Source organism: Amphiura filiformis, chromosome 15, assembly GCF_039555335.1.
Source record: "Amphiura filiformis chromosome 15, Afil_fr2py, whole genome shotgun sequence".
NCBI lineage: Eukaryota > Metazoa > Echinodermata > Ophiuroidea > Amphilepidida > Amphiuridae > Amphiura > Amphiura filiformis.
The window spans coordinates 47,285,068-47,301,797 of record NC_092642.1 but is presented as its reverse complement, the minus strand read 5'-3'; the positions used below and the strand labels follow the sequence as shown (position 1 = coordinate 47,301,797).

The 16,730-nt window shown below is 34.9% G+C and overlaps 1 protein-coding gene across 1 annotated transcript; it reads left to right on the top strand.

The window, feature by feature from the left end:
• Positions 1 to 235: 235 nt before the first annotated feature.
• Positions 236 to 9,862, top strand: LOC140171742 (UMP-CMP kinase 2, mitochondrial-like). Its single transcript, XM_072195060.1, has 5 exons — positions 236 to 1,137; positions 2,329 to 2,461; positions 2,687 to 2,888; positions 6,875 to 7,081; positions 7,929 to 9,862. Exons 1-5 carry the CDS (start codon positions 385 to 387, stop codon positions 8,191 to 8,193), a joined length of 1,560 nt encoding a protein of 519 aa, XP_072051161.1. The 5' UTR covers positions 236 to 384; the 3' UTR covers positions 8,194 to 9,862.
• Positions 9,863 to 16,730: the final 6,868 nt, after the last annotated feature.

Below are 16,730 nucleotides of genomic sequence, written 5' to 3'. Positions count from 1 at the left end.
TTAAACCGCGAAACGGCCAAAATAACCAGGATTTCTTCAATTTAGGCTACCTTGTTATTTCTGCTCAAAATTTTAAGTATATTAGGGCTCTAAAATATACCAAATTACTACTTTGGTAATTATGTCAATGTCAAGTCAACACGAAATCGCCGAGTATCACGTAACCTTGATTTTATAAATCACAAGCTGGCAACCCTGTGTAATGTCCTTCTTGCAAATCAATGACCTCAAAACAACGCATTGGTATCAGCTGTGTAGGCCTATTTATTCCAGTAAAACAAATCTCACTTCACATTATTTCATCAATAGCTCTCATATCAACCTCTCGTATTTGACAAATATCTTCATCAGCTTTCTCCAGTTACAGCTCTGTTATTGAATAAAATGAAGGACAAAGATAACTCGAAATTTGATGTTGAAATTGATGTTACCGGCGAAGCAGACGACGATGATGTGGACTGGTTGGAATGCATATCCGCCATTGAAACACCAAAAGGGGTTCTATACTTCTGTGATTCCGCCTACTTTGCTCAAGCAGCCAAATCTATTTCCAAGTTAGAAGACTCTTGTATTGCTCTTGAATCCGGTAACCAAGGTGACCAGCTAGTTGTTGACAACCCGGCTTCATGTCAGGATAGACGAATTTCAAAGTCCATCCCAAGTTTCATCAGTCGATTTTCACACGGTGTGTGCTTATACTCCATCACAGGCTACAATCCACTAAACATACAACAAGATTCAGTCGAAAATCACTTCTGTAATCAGAGTCTACTCCAAGATTTACGCGATGCATTTCCGGATTCTGAGATATTGAAGAATTTTTCTTATTTCCCGCGAAAACCGAACCATTTTGAACGCGGTTTTACTATCATGGTGCCAATTGGCCACCCCACAAATCAAGAAGCTACCGTGTACAGATTAGCGATGAAATACAAACAAGCGGCTTATTTTGTGTGTGAAATTGAAGAAACAGGAGAACATCGACAAAAACTGGTCCTGCTTCTTGGAGAGAAACCTGAAGTGGTCGAAGAGAGTCTAGTGGTGTTGGAGAGACTAAGTTACCATCCGGCTTATCTGCATCGTGATAATAACAGTGTGTTCCATAGATTTGAGGATGCAATGGATATTTTATCAAAGGTAGGTTTGCTGGCCATAATTATGGTTTGCTGGCCATAAGTTTCAACATAAAGCTACTTTAGTACATTAGTCAAAGTTTTATATATTTTCCTAAACTATCAAGAGCTATCTCAAAATACTATAGACTTGTTTCAAGTTCTTTGTATCCAATGTAAAAAAGAATTGCATGTGGATTTCAAATATGATCGTGCAAATGTACAATTCTGATTTTAAAGAAATTTTTTAACTTTTCGTTGATTTAATCTGTCAGACAGAACCTCTCTCCATATCAACGAAGCAACTTAAAGCAATAACGTACGATCTCATAATATGAAATTGGTCAATTTTCATACCTGATTTTATATTTGTAATGTTCAAACATGTCCCAACCTACTACACCCAATTGGAAAAAGCCAAATTATGTTATTTGTCAGGTCTCAGAGCAATTTTCATATGTCTTGCATGCATTAAAGTCCTTCATTAGAACTTCACTATACTGCGGAACTCAGTCTTAAATGGCAGTCGGTCATTTATCTATTGGTCGTTATTTGACTATCATTAGGAACTAAGAAGCATGTTTTTTTTTCACTTCACCTCGTTATTTCGGCTTACAATGGACAGAAACCTTTCCTGACAGTTATTACTAATATTATTATTATTTCAGCATTTGAGTAAAGAATAACAAAATTGATGGAAATTAAACATTAAATTGGTTTTTTTTTTCTAACCTCCTTGGAGGTTTCTTCACATGGGCAGTAAACTGGGGAAACCTGTCACCACCCGCCAATATGCCCTAAATAAATTTAGAGGGACATGAGCGCGAAAATTAATTGCAAATTTTTTAATTTGACGACAAATATGGCCTAAAACCGGGCCAAATGAAGGTGTACATTACAACTGTTCATCTATTATATTATATTATATTATATTATAATATATTATATAATATTATATCATATCATATTATATTATTATATTATATTATATTATATTATATTATATTATATTATATTATATTATATTATATTATATTATTATATTATATTATATTATATTATATTATATTATATTATATTATATTATATTATTATATTATTATATTATATCATATTATAATATATTATATTATATTATATTATATTATATTATATTATATTAATATTAATATTATATTATATCATATTATATGAAATATTTTTCTCTTTATCACAGTGTGCTCACTTCCCTGAAACTCAAGAATTATTTCATATTGCTAAACACAGTGTGCTCCGTACAGAATCGTCAACTAACAGTGCTATGGCCGAGCGACATCCCGTTATTGCTATGGAGGGTATCAGCGAAGCAGGTAGGTCTGTGGGGGTGTGCATGGGGTGGTGGAGGGTGGGGTGGGGTGTGTTGGTAAGGGGTGTGTTGGTAGAGTTGTGTGTACACCGTTTTACTACATGTAGGTCTACAGGGAAGGGGTGTTATCATGGTTATGTTGATATAGTCATTGAAATTTCTTTATAATATTATTCATATTGTTCATTTAATATAATACAATTGTGTTGTTTTTATTATTTTGTTATAGGCATCACCAAACAGAGTAAACAGCTCAGCGAGTCCCTTGGTGCTCAACGTATCCAGTCACCACCAACATGCATACAACATCTACGTCAAACGTTTGATAAGCAAAATGACCTAGTCCGAGCTGCTTTCTACTCGGTTGGTAATTACATCGTGTCAGCTCAGATGCAAGAAATGGCTCAAAAGTCACCCGTCATTGTGGACAGGTACGTTAATGGGTGAAATCATTTCAATCGAATATGTATTATAATTATAAACATGAAAAGCTATCTACCACAGTATTGAAGAAGTAGAGTTATATATTTACTGCTGATATTAGTATTGATGAAGTAGCTATCTACTGCTGATATTAGTATTGATGAAGTAGCTATCTACTGCTGATTTTAGTATTGATGATAGGCCTATAGTTACCTACTACTGATATTCGTATTCATGGAGCTAAATTTATCAACTGCTGATATTAGTATTGATGAAGCTATATCTACTGCTGATATTTATAGTACCGATGAAGTAACTATCTATAGTGGTATTGAAAAAGTCTACTGTTGATATTAGCATTGATGAAGTAGCTATCTACTGCTGATATTGGACTTAAAGAAGTATAGCTATATCGATGAAGTAGCTATCTACTGCTGATATTGGTATTGGTTAAGTACATGTAGCTATCTACTGCTGATATTGGTATTGATGGCGTAGCTACCTACTGCTGATATTGGTGTTGATGAAGTAGCTATCTACTGTTGATATTGGTATTGATGAAGTAGCTATCTACTGCTGATATTGGTATTGATGAAGTAGCTTATCTATTGCTGATATTGGTATTGATGAATTAGTTATCTACTGCTGGTATTTGTAATTGTATTGTGGTTATATACTGCTGATATTAGTATTGATGACATAGTTATCTACTGCTGATATTGGTATTGATGAAGTAGCTATAGTGAAATTGAAAAGGTGGAGCTATCTACTGTTATTAGCATTGATGAAGTATTGGAATTAAAGAAACATAGCTATATATACTGCTGATATTAGTATCGATGGAGTATCTATCTACTGCTGATATTGGTATTGATGAAGTAGCCATCAACTGCTGATATTAGTATTGATGAAATGTATTGATGAAGTAGCCATCTACTGCTGATATTAGTATTGATGAAGTAGCCATCTACTGCTGATATTAGTATTGATGAAGTAGCTATCTACTGCTGATATTAGTATTGATGAAGTAGCTATCTGCTGCTGATATTATTATTGCTGTACTGTATTGGTGAAGTAGTTATCTACTGCTGATATTAGTATTGATGAAGTAGCTATCTTCTGCTGATATTAGTATTGATGAAGTAGCTATCTACTGCTGATATTAGTATTGATGAAGTAGCTATCTACTGCTGATATTAGTATTGATGAAGTATATATCTACTGCTGATATTAGTACTGATGAAGTAGCTATCTACTGCTGATATTAGTACTGATGAAGTAGCTATCTACTGCTGATATTAGTATTGATGAAGTAGCTGTCTACTGCTGATGATATTAGTATTGATGAAGTAGATATCTTCTGCTGATATTAGTATTGATGAAGTAGCTATCTGCTGCTGATATTAGTATTGATGAAGTAACTATCTACTGCTGATATTGGTATTGATGAAGTAGCTATCTACTGCTGATATTAGTATTGATGAAGTAGCTGTCTACTGCTGATGATATTAGTATTGATGAAGTAGCTATCTACTGCTGATATTAGTATTGATGAAGTAGCTATCTTCTGCTGATATTAGTATTGATGAAGTAACTATCTACTGCTGATATTGGTATTGATGAAGTAGCTATCTACTGCTGATATTAGTATTGATGAAGAAGCTATCTACTGCTGATATTAGGACTGATGAAGTAGTTATATACTGCTGATATTAGTATTGATGAAGTAGCTATCTTCTGCTGATATTAGTATTAATGAAGTAGCTATCTACTGCTGATATTAGTATTGATGAAGTAGCTATCTACTGCTGATATTAGTACTGATGAAGTAGCTATCTACGGCTGATATTAGTATTGATGAAGTAGCTATCTACTGCTGATATTAGTATTGATGAAGTATCTATCTACTGCTGATATTAGTATTGATGAAGTAGCTATCTACTGCTGATGATTAGTAGTAGCTATCTACTGCTGATTGATGAAGTAGTAGCTATCTACTGCTGATATTAGTATTGATGAAGTAGCTATCTACTGCTGATATTAGTATTGATTAAGTAGCTATCTACTGCTGATATTAGTAGTAGCTGATATTAGTATTGATGAAGTAGCTATCTACTGCTGAAGTAGTTATCTACTGCTGATATTATTGATATTGATCTACTGCTGATGATTGAGTAACTATCTACTGCTGATGTATTGATGAAGTAGTGATATTGATGATGAAGTTTCTATCTACTGCAGTATTGTCGAGTATCTATCTACTGCTGATATTGATGATGAAGTAGCTATCTACTGCTGATATTAGTATTGATGAGTAGCTATCTACTGCAAGTATTTATCGTACCGTCAGGAATGAAGAGACCGCATATACCAGAAGCGAGAATTATAATTATTGATCCACGTTATCCCAATACTATCATCAATACCAATATTAGCAGTAGATAGCTACTTCATCAATACCAATATTAGCAGTAGATAGCTACTTCATCAATACCAATATCAGCAGTAGATAGTTACTTCATCAATACCAATATCAGCCGTAGATCGCTACTTCATCAATACCAATATCAGCAGTAAATAGCCACATCATCAACACAAATATCAGCAGTAGATGGCTACTTCATCAATACCAATGTCAGCAGTAGATAGCTACTTCATCAACACCAATATCAGCTGTAGATAGCTACTTCATCAATACCAATATCAGCAGTAAATAGCCACATCATCAACACAAATATCAGCAGTAGATGGCTACTTCATCAATACCAATGTCAGCAGTAGATAGCTACTTCATCAACACCAATATCAGCTGTAGATAGCTACTTCGTCAATACTAATATCAACAATAGATAGCTACTTCATCAATACTATATCAGCAGTAGATCGCTACTTTATCAATACTAATATCACCAGTAGATAGATACTTAATCAATTCCAATATCAGCAGCAGATAGCTACGTCATCAATACTAATATCAGCAGTAGATCGCTACTTTATCAATACTAATAATCAACAGTAGATAGATACTTCATCAATTCCAATATCAGCAGCAGATAGCTACGTCATCAATACTAATATCAGCAGTAGATCGCTACTTTATCAATACTAATATCAACAGTAGATAGATACTTCATCAATACCAATATCAGCAGTAGGTATAGCTACTTAGTCAATACCAATATCAACAGTAGACAGCTACTTCGGTAATTCCAGTATCATCAGTAGACAGCTACTTCGGCAATACCAATATCATCAGTAGATAGCTACTTCATCAATACCAATATTATCAGTAGATAGCTACTTTGTCAATACCAATATCATCAGCAGATAGCTACTTCATCAATACCAATATCAGCAGTAGGTATAGCTACTTAGTCAATACCAATATTAACAGTAGACAGCTACTTCGGCAATACCAATATCATCAGTAGATAGCTACTTCATCAATACCAATATCATCAGTAGATAGCTACTTCGTCAATACCAATATCATAAGCAGATAGCTACTTCCATCAATACCAATATCAGCAGTAGGCCCTAGGTATAGCTACTTAGTCAATACCAATATCAACAGTAGACAGCCACTTCGTCAATACCAATATCATCAGTAGACAGCTACTTCGGCAATACCAGTATCATCAGTAGATAGCTACTTCATCAATACCAATATCATCAGTAGATAGCTACTTCATCAATACCAATATCATCAGTAGATAGCTACTTCGTCAATTCCAATATCATTAGTAGATAGCCACTTCGTCAATACCAATATCAGCAGTAGATCAGCTACTTCGTCAATACCAATATCATTAGTAGATAGCCACTTCGTCAATACCAATATCAGCAGTAGATCAGCTACTTCGTCAATACCAATATCATCAGTAGATAGCTACTTCGTCAATACCAATATCAGCAGTAGATAACTACTTCGGCAATACCAATTCATTTTACAATATGAACCACATGAATGACTTTTTTTGTCCATTCATTACAGATACTGGAACAGCACAGTGGCCTTTACCATCGTATCAGAAGTCGGCACGGGTGCCTCTAACCTGCCACCAAAGAATCACTTCGTCTACGAATGGCCCAGCGACCTTCCCAAACCAGACACTGTGGTGTTTATTGGATCGAAAAGAGAAATGAGAAAAAAGAGCAAAGTAAAGGGTCAATGTGAAAAGGGTCAGCAAGCTAAGCAAATGTAAGTTTGGTTTTGAAACAACATACCGTAAAACCTCGTCTGCAAGCATATATAATGCTTCTGATGAAAGCTAAATTAATCCAGGCGCCATTATGGAGTTTGAGCAAATAAATTACAGATCCAAACATTATATACAAACAAGTATTATTGTAAGACCAATCTATTGCATTGGCATATTTACGCATGTATCGTATTAATTTAGCTTTCAACAAAAACACTATTATATGCTTGTAGACGAGGTTTTACGGTATTAGGCCTACTTTAAAAATTCAAAAATTCCATAATATTGTTTATGTTCATGACCATATTTGGAATCGGCATAAGTATGAAAAATATTGAAAATGAACCAAGCCTAGTGGTTCAGTGGTTCTTGAGATATCTCTTAAAATTTTGAGAACATGTGGGATTCTTCACTTAAAAGGGCATTTCGTGATCCACAGCATCATCACCCTTACCTTTCTCAAAAAAAGTTCAGATTTTTATATCACTGGAAACCTATGGCTACATAATGTTTATATACAAAAAATTTCTTGCAGATTATTTCGTTTAGCAAAGATATCGTCAAATTTGAATTTCGTTCTGGTATACCAGAACGAAATTACAACAGTGGCCTATGGAGCAGTGTAAATACACATAATCATGCATAACTCGCAAACGCAAAATCGGAATCAACTGAAATTTTGGGAATAAGCTTTTTTTCGTGGATATCTAATGAAAAATGTCATAAAAAAGAGGATGCTGGGATCACGAAATCCTCCTTTTAATCGTTTATTGCGTAATACATGTGTATAACTTCCTTTGTATCCCGAAACCAACCTAATTTCAAACCAATCTTGGTTTTTTTAAGGATCCTGGAGACTTTCAGAAGAATGAAGATGTCGGACTGGATCGAAGTGGATCGTTGTAAAGACAAATGTTGGTCAAGCGACGCCATCACCGCTGTAACAATAGACAAACTAAGTGCCCTCAACCTCATCTCTCTAGATCAAAGTTCCGGGGATAGTCTATGTCCTGCAGCTGCTACATTACACCCAAGTAAAGTGCATGATGTTATACACGTCGAGGTAGATGCGGTTAATGGCGTTGGAAAGGATGACATTCCGTTTCTTTGAAACTGTTCAGACGAGGCATTAAGATCCAGCATTGAACTGAATCACAAAGACCAACTGCACTGAGCTATTCATAGGCTGTGAAGTGTGAACACATAGGCCTATATGCTATGTATAGGAACAATATTTAGGTCCAGATAAGATCTACAATCCTGAAAAACTAAGTGGCACACTTGTGCTAAACAATTCAAATACGTGCGAAAGGGGCGTGCAAAATACATCTAATTATTAAGTAAAACACAGACGCCCCTTGTAATCACCCTTCCCCATCTTTCAATGTCGTCAACACGGCTTTGTCCAACATTGAATGGGGGAGTGGGGTAGAAATACCAAAAGACAGGCAAAGAGTGCCAACATTTTCCCCAGGATTGCAGATTGGAAGGACCACCCAGCCATTCTAAGGCCCAACAATAATATTTCTTAGAGCTGGCACGCGTCCGTTTTGTGGAGCTCATTTGTCTCGGAGAAATTGGCTAATTCATATTTTCCCTATTTTACCGTAATTCACTCTGCGCGACCAAAGGAAAACCATTAAGAATACTGTCTAAGCCAAATTTTGTCTCAAAATTGTGTGTGATGAAAAGAAAATTGGGGACAAACAAAGCGAATCAAATGAAAAACTATATTTTTAAGAATGCTAATTTTCTTTACTTACCAAATATTGATATTATAATCTATTATAAATGATATAACATAGTACCAATATTATAAAAAGCACACACAAAATGAAAAATGAAATTATACCGGAGAAATGGTGATTAATTTCATGAATATAAAGTTCTATAATATTTAAAAAAGCTGCTGAATATACGAAAAATCAATTCTAAGTTCTTTACCAATGAAAGATGCTCGAATTTTCAAGATATCAAAAATAACGTTTTGCCCTCGGTCCTAATCTTTTACACTACTGTATTATTTTTTTTTTTTCATTTGACACCATCCTTTGGTTTTGGCTTTGAGATATTTGATGTAAAAGATACCCCGAATATATTGTTATATTTTGAGATATCATTATTATTTAATTAGAAAAAGATCCAAAATAAGAATATTGATCCAGGGTCTTATATGAGGACTGTCAGCCCGGATTAAGAAAATATTAATCATTTGACACCAGGGAGTCGGACCTTCTTGGTATATTCGAGATAAGCATTTACCACGTTTACGACCCAAAGATTTGTAAGTCGGTTAGATAGGCTGAGATCATTTTATGGTTCAGCAAAAATAACTCTATATTGTATTATTTCTTAATAAAACAACTCTATACATCCCGAGTTAAAAAGAAGTTTACCTAGATTTGCGATTTTTGTGAGGACTATACTGATATGTCGTAAAAACTCGATAGTTAGCATGTGTGCTTTTTATCGAGCGCTTTTGAAAACATGAAATTGTACCAAAGACCGACGCTTTACCAACTGAGCTAATGGGGTTGAAACACAAATTTGCAGGTTTACTTGTTCGTATATAACTACCCAGCAAACACCAAAACGTTTTAAAAACGTTTTTAATAAGTTATATTTTGGCTTTTGGTTTACATATAAACGTTTTAATAACATTAAAATGTCGGGTTATATAAAGGTCATGAAATCGTTTTAAAAACGTTTTGTATGAAAACACACTACAACAATATTTTTAAAATGTTTTCAAAAATGTTATTGTAAACTATTTTTGCAAACAGTTTTTGCCAAAGATTTTGTCAACACTTAAATAACATTATGTTAAAATATTTGCACCCAGCCAAAACAGAAATGTTCTTAAAATGTTTTTTTTCAAAACGTTTAATTAACATTTAAATGTCGGGTTACATAAAGGTCATGAAAACGTTTTTAAAACGTTATTGCAAATATTTTGGGCAAACATGTTTCGCAAAATATTTTTTCAACTCCAAAATAACATTCTGTTTAGAATGTTTTGTATCAAGTTTTCAAAAATGTTTTTGGAATGTTATTAAAAAAACGTTTTATACCCTTTATATAACCCGACATTTAAACGTTTTCTGTAAAACATTTTTTGTTTGCTGAGCAGTAGATTATCAAAAAATGATTTTTAATGTTATGAAAACGTTTTATACCCTTTATATAACCCGACATTTAAACGTTTTCTGGCAACCTTTTATAACCTTTTGCGAATGATGTCGAAAACGTTTTGTGTTTGCTGGGTATGTGTATCGATGATTTGCTCAAAACTCTTTAAACTTTTGTGGATGGGTCACTTCATGTCTGCATGTTTTAAAAGCGCTTGACAGTAAGCACATATGCTAACCATCGAGTTTTTACGGTAGTTAGTACAGTATACGATATTGTTTCAAACATATCATAATAATTCTAAGAGACGGACTTAAGGGGTACTACACCCCTGGCCAATTTTGTGCCTCTTTTGTATTTTTCTCCAAAATTATAGCACATTGGTGAGAAGTAAGATATGTATATTATGGGCAAGGACTACAACTACTGTACTGAAAATTCAGCAACTCAAAGCACATTGTTATTGATTTATTGATCAAATATTGGTTTTCCCTCATTTTTTACTGTAATTCCACAACGGTTGTCTGTGCTGAAATAAAATTTCCAGGGCAGTAGTTGTAGTCCTTGCCCTTATAATATACATATCTTACTTGTCCCCAATGCGCTATAATTTTTGAGAAAAATCCAAAAATAGGCACAAAATTGGTCAGGGGTGTAGTACCCCCTTAAAAGAATGAATCCATTTTAAATGCACGTGGAGCGAAAATGACACCCCTACAACAAGACAAACCATGTGAACTCCTTTATAGAACCCACGTCATTCATCTTGTGTGTCAGATTTATTTGTCTCAATATTTGAGTGCAAACTACTAGGTCATGCTCCCATCCAGCACGTCTTAATTTCATGTTCAACCAAATAACAATTGAGTTGATTGCAGTTAAACTTAAAGCCATAAATGAACGAAGTTATAATGTGAAATTGGTTTATTGGTTGTTGTTTTTTCAAACCTGATTTTTTGGCATATTTGTAATGTTTACACATATCCCATCTTACAGTTTACACCTATGGAATCTACCTAAATCGTTATGTTTGTAGGTCAACATGGCATTTTATGACTTTAAGTCCGCCACGGAATCCATATTAAACGGCCGGCAGTTATTACTAATATTATTTCAGCGTTTTGGGTAAAGAAGAACGAAATTAAAATTTGACAGAAATCGTACATTAGGGCCTATGGCTTAATTTTACGCAGCCGTAATAATCATTGTCCTTATAATCAAAGACCGAATTAAAAAGACCAATTTGCGTCTGACGTCAGGGCAAAGGCGCAATGTCATTGGTTGTTGACCTGTTCAGTATGGCATTTTCGGTCTAGTTGACAGGACGTCATACGCAAACTAGTCGTTTTAATTCGGTCTTCATTTTCATTTTTTTTAAATTAAAACGTTTCATAATTGAAAATTTCCATGACCATTTTTGGAATCGGTGTTACATGAGTACAAACAAGCCTGGTATTGGTTCAAAGGACATTTCGTGATCCACAGCATCATCCCCCACTTTTCTCAAAAAAAGTTGAGATTTTTATACCACCGGAAACCTCTGGCTATATAATGTTTATGTACCAAAAATTTCTTGCAGATTAATTCGTTTAGCAATATCGTGAAATTTGAATTTAATTTATAGGCCTAACTTCGTTTTGACTCTGGCTGTTACACATGTCAAGTACTATGTGAATACGTATGCATGAATAAATAAATTAAAATGAATCGGAATCTACTTTGATCATTCTTCCATCATAGTCAACTGTATAATAGCTTATAATTATCTATTGTCAAGTAGAGTTTCAAAAATGACAAATTATTATGACATTTCCTCCTTCAACGCGATTTCCGCTGCCTAATGTTACGGGTTCATTACAACTTGACATGTCTACTGTGTTCAATCATATCTGTGTGCTTCGCACAAATAGTCAATGTAAATGTGGTCACTTTTGAAAGCTCTTTTTTGAAAATTCATATTGCTATAAGTTGGAAATAAAGCGGTTTCGTGTCGAGTAAGCTACCAGCTACTTATATAGAACAAAATTCTCTATCGACCACTGTATTTGGTAATTTAGTTTTAGTGTCTTTACGAAATGGCTTTTGTTAAAGGGTCTCCGGCAATCATAACATTAGCCTTATGTTAGAAAATGGTTTTATTTAAAACTCATATTGACCATAAAAACAGTCGGCTCTCAACTCGCGATATTCAAAATTCCCGCGCCGAAATTGTCTAAGTGCAATGACGTAATGGTTATCTGTGCTCAATTGTTGTAGCCTTCATTGTATTACAGGGAATGTTATTGCACTCGACAATTGGGCTATTACAGAAAATAAGCGCACACCCCTATAGAGGAGTAACTTTTAAAATCAAGGAAATGTTCAGATTTCTAAGTCTGCTTTCTGAAAACGACTGGAATTCCAGAAATCCAATTAAATGAAGGAAAAATCAACAAAATGTCTAAAATGAGCACTGAAATGGAGGATTTCTGATTTTGAGCTATTTTTCTGCCGGATATTTTTTGCCTTTGGACACTTTAAAAGTCTGGATTTCCAACAGTCACGACTGGACAAAAAGTCTGGAAATCCGAACTCCTCTATAGGGGGTGTGCATCTATTTTCTGGAATAGCCCATTTCGGGGCCCGGGAATACTGTTGTGATTGCCGCATACTGCAGTTACTGTCCGTTTTCCTATACATAATACACAGTGCTCTTTCCCATTGACGCGTGACCTCTACAAATAGCCTACGTAAAAAGTATGGGGATATGCCTAGTTAACGTCGCTGTGTGAAAAATAACCGGCCAATATTAAAAGTACTCTTCTAAAGTTCTAGAAAATATAGTTTTGTAACATGTCCTAAATTTTTAGCTAATTTAGATGTTTGGAAATATTCGCACTTTGGTGTTTTAGTTAATGTTATAGGTAATAGTACATTGCCTAGTTAACGTCGCTGTGTGAAAAATAACCGGCCAATATTAAAAGTACTCTTCTAAAATTCTAGACAATATAGTTTTGTAACATGTCCTAAATTTTTAGCTAATTTAGATGTTTGGAAATATTCGCACTTTGGTGTTTTAGGAAGGATATGTAAACGACAGATAACACCAAAAATATGAAGAAATTATTTCCAAACCGTGTTAAGTCAACAATCATTATGTTGCTCATTTTGAAGAATGCTGGTTAACAAAAAGCAGGTCATTGTCTCATTTCGTGAACAAAGGTACACATACCATTGTTTCCTTTCGTTTCCTTTATAATCGGTTACCCAACTGAAGCTATAATACCAGCTTTATTGCGATGTCGCACATGTAAAACAGACACTTGTGCACAACCAGAGAAGATCTGATTTAATCAGTTGAGCTGCTTCAATGAGTGTTATCTTGGTTTAATAGCTTTTAATTGGGTTTAAGTCCTGCAAAGGTCGAGATGAATTCTACTGCGGCGTAGTGATAAAAACCTAACACTCCCGTCGATTACGAGCTGATCAAATTATACTGCTGATATTGGTATTGATGAAGTAACGATCTACTGCTGATATTGGTATTAATGAGCGATCGAATTGTCCGCTACGGTCGAGTAATGGGCTATTCCAGAAAATAGGGGCACACCCCCTATAGAGGAGTAAATTTTCAATCAAAGAAATGTCCGGATTTCCAAGTCTGCTTTCTGAAAACGACTGGATTTCCAGTTGCCAATGTAACTGGAAAAAGCTTGGAAATCCAATCAAATGAAGGAAAAATCACGGAAATGTTGAAAATGAGCTCTCAAATTCAGGATTTCTGATTTTAAACTATTTTTCTGGCGGATTTTTTTGCCTTTGGGCACTTTAAAAGTCTGGATTTCCAACAGTCACGACTGGCCAAAAAGTCCGGATATATCCACCTTGGTCTGGGGCGGACATTTTAAAAATGAATTTAGAAGAGCAGCAACAACATCACTTGCATTACATTCCAGATGTTAAATCTACATCATATGCAAAATTTTAGGAAATTCGCACGAGTCCGTTTTATTTTAGGGCCATTTGTCTATAGCTGGTCTTTACATGTAGCCCTATGGAGAGATTGCCCATTGAGGGCGCTAAATGTGATTTAAAAAAACGGACTCGTGCGAATTTTCTAAAATTTTCAGAGTATGTAGTATGAACATGTAGAAATATAATCAAGTAGTTGCCTTACCTGCTCTCCTCCGAAAAAATAAAAAGTCCTATACCTCAATGATAATGAAACCTATAAGTGATATCCGAACTCCTCTATAGGTGCATCTATTTTCTGGAATAGCCCAATCCAATCGATAATGACGCTATTGACATGTACGGGCGGAGCTCCACTGACTAAGATTTGGAGTATTTTTCACTGGTTTGCTATCATTTACTTATCAAGGCGGTTCCCCGTTATTATAAGGACTATGCTAATAATTTAAAGATTGACATGTACAGAATAATCCATACTGGATTGACAGAAAGTACTAAATATGTACCTATTATGGTTGTGACACCCCGCTTGCAAATACGACCAAGTCAGGGCGGCCCGGTGAAGCAAAATGTGCAATGGATTAACACGGAAGTTTGGATAAGATATAGATTTCCTTTCTCATACAGATATATGGTCCCCCGTTATTAAAGCTTGTACCGGGTTAAAAATTCAGATATTTTGAAAAGAATATGTAAGTAATTGAAACAGCAAGTAGGCCTACTAAAATCATAGCTTTTATACTTTTTGATATATGACGCTAACTAGTTCATCTCCTATATCTACAACACAACGCTACCAGTACGGGTCAATTGCCTATTGTGAGTGCCCCTGTGTTGTGTGCATACATGTGGTTAACAATAACTGCTTGATGCTAAGCATTCAAAATCTTTAGTATAAGGTGAAAATTAGCTCATAATTTTCATATTATATGTTATTTTTGCTAATTGGTTATGAAAAAGATTGGAAAATGTGTTTTCCAAAAATTAGAAAACAAGTTACCGTATTCGTCTCAGATGCAACTGAACACATGAGTGGAGGAAGGGCCCAACTCCATCAAAACCGTTTTTGAGATATTAAGAAAAAACTTAATAAAGTTTTATAGGTAGAATGTTTTCATCTTTAGGGGACATTTAATACATGAACAACCAATATTATATACATTCGAAATTTTATATGATGTTTCCATGGCAACGGTACAGGTCTTAATAAGAGCTGGAGTTGGGCCCTTCTTCCACTAATAGGCTATACTGCAAGTGCCAGTTCCGTAAGCAGGTGTGTTATAAATAGCTAGAAATTTGGTAATTTATCCATTAATTGCACAAGTAGAAGCATGTAATTTGTTAGCAAGAAAGTTTATTGTAGTGAAAAGCAGATTTCATGGATGGACAAAATTCCTCTTTAACCAAATATTTGTGGAAGAAGCCAAGGAGCCTCGGCCTAAACTGGAGGCCTTATCCCATGAGCACCTGATGAAAACCGTGATTAGTGTAGCCAACTTGGAAGACTATTTGGAGAGTGGATTTTGGCTCATCTATCACACACAAGGAAGAACAATCTGCTAGCAATAAAATGTTGGGTCTAACTCATTTTTGTAAAAAAATGGAGTTGGGCCCTTCTTCCACTCAGGTATTCTGTTCTACAATTTGCCAACCGCGTGTGACACCCGCTGGAAATTCACAACTGCTGCCCTCTAGAGTTGACCTGTACTGTCAATGCAGCAAGCAGAATCTTGGTCAGAAATCAAGTTACCTACTGTACATGCACACGACGATATACATACATTGTACATGTACGTACGAATGTGCTGCATAGTGCTTATCGCGACCCTTCTGTTTGGCATGCATGGTGCATCTTGTGCATGTGGGCGTGAACCGAGATTAAAGTTGAATTATTGAATATTCATCGAAAATGCTATCCCACAGTTCCACAGAGGAGTTCATAAATGGTCTATCCCATAATTCATATCGAAAATTCTATGATACTCGTTCGCACATACATGTTTTTGATCATTTACTTTTTATTTTTAAACATGCAGATTTTACATTAAAGTATTTTTGTGCTTGAAATAAAATATCAGACTTGAAGACTTTTATATCTTTCATATTTTAAAAAGATTAGAAAAAAATTTGAGTCTACATTTTTTACAAGTACACTGCACCCTCGAGTCTGACTCACCTGCAGTTTGACCTGCTGCATGCTGCACCTGTTGCTGAAATCAATTAGCGTTTTGTTGGAAAGTGTATGGATCCGAATCGTGTGTCCAATTTTTGCTATGATTGAACATTTTGACAGGTGAGATTAAAAATAAACATTACATTATAAATTTAGTTTTTAGCCGCTAGTTTTATAGCATGTTTGGGTCAATCTCAAGTTAAATAGGACGATCTTTTGATGAAGTATAGCAGTCCAAAAAACAACAACATGCAAGCAATGCATACCCGGTACTAGCATGACTAGACTAGTACAATACATGTGTAACCATTAAAGTAGTCCTGCCAGCAAGACTTCAGTCTTTATCATAAACATAATGATATCTATGGACCTGAAGTCTTACAGCGGTACATAGG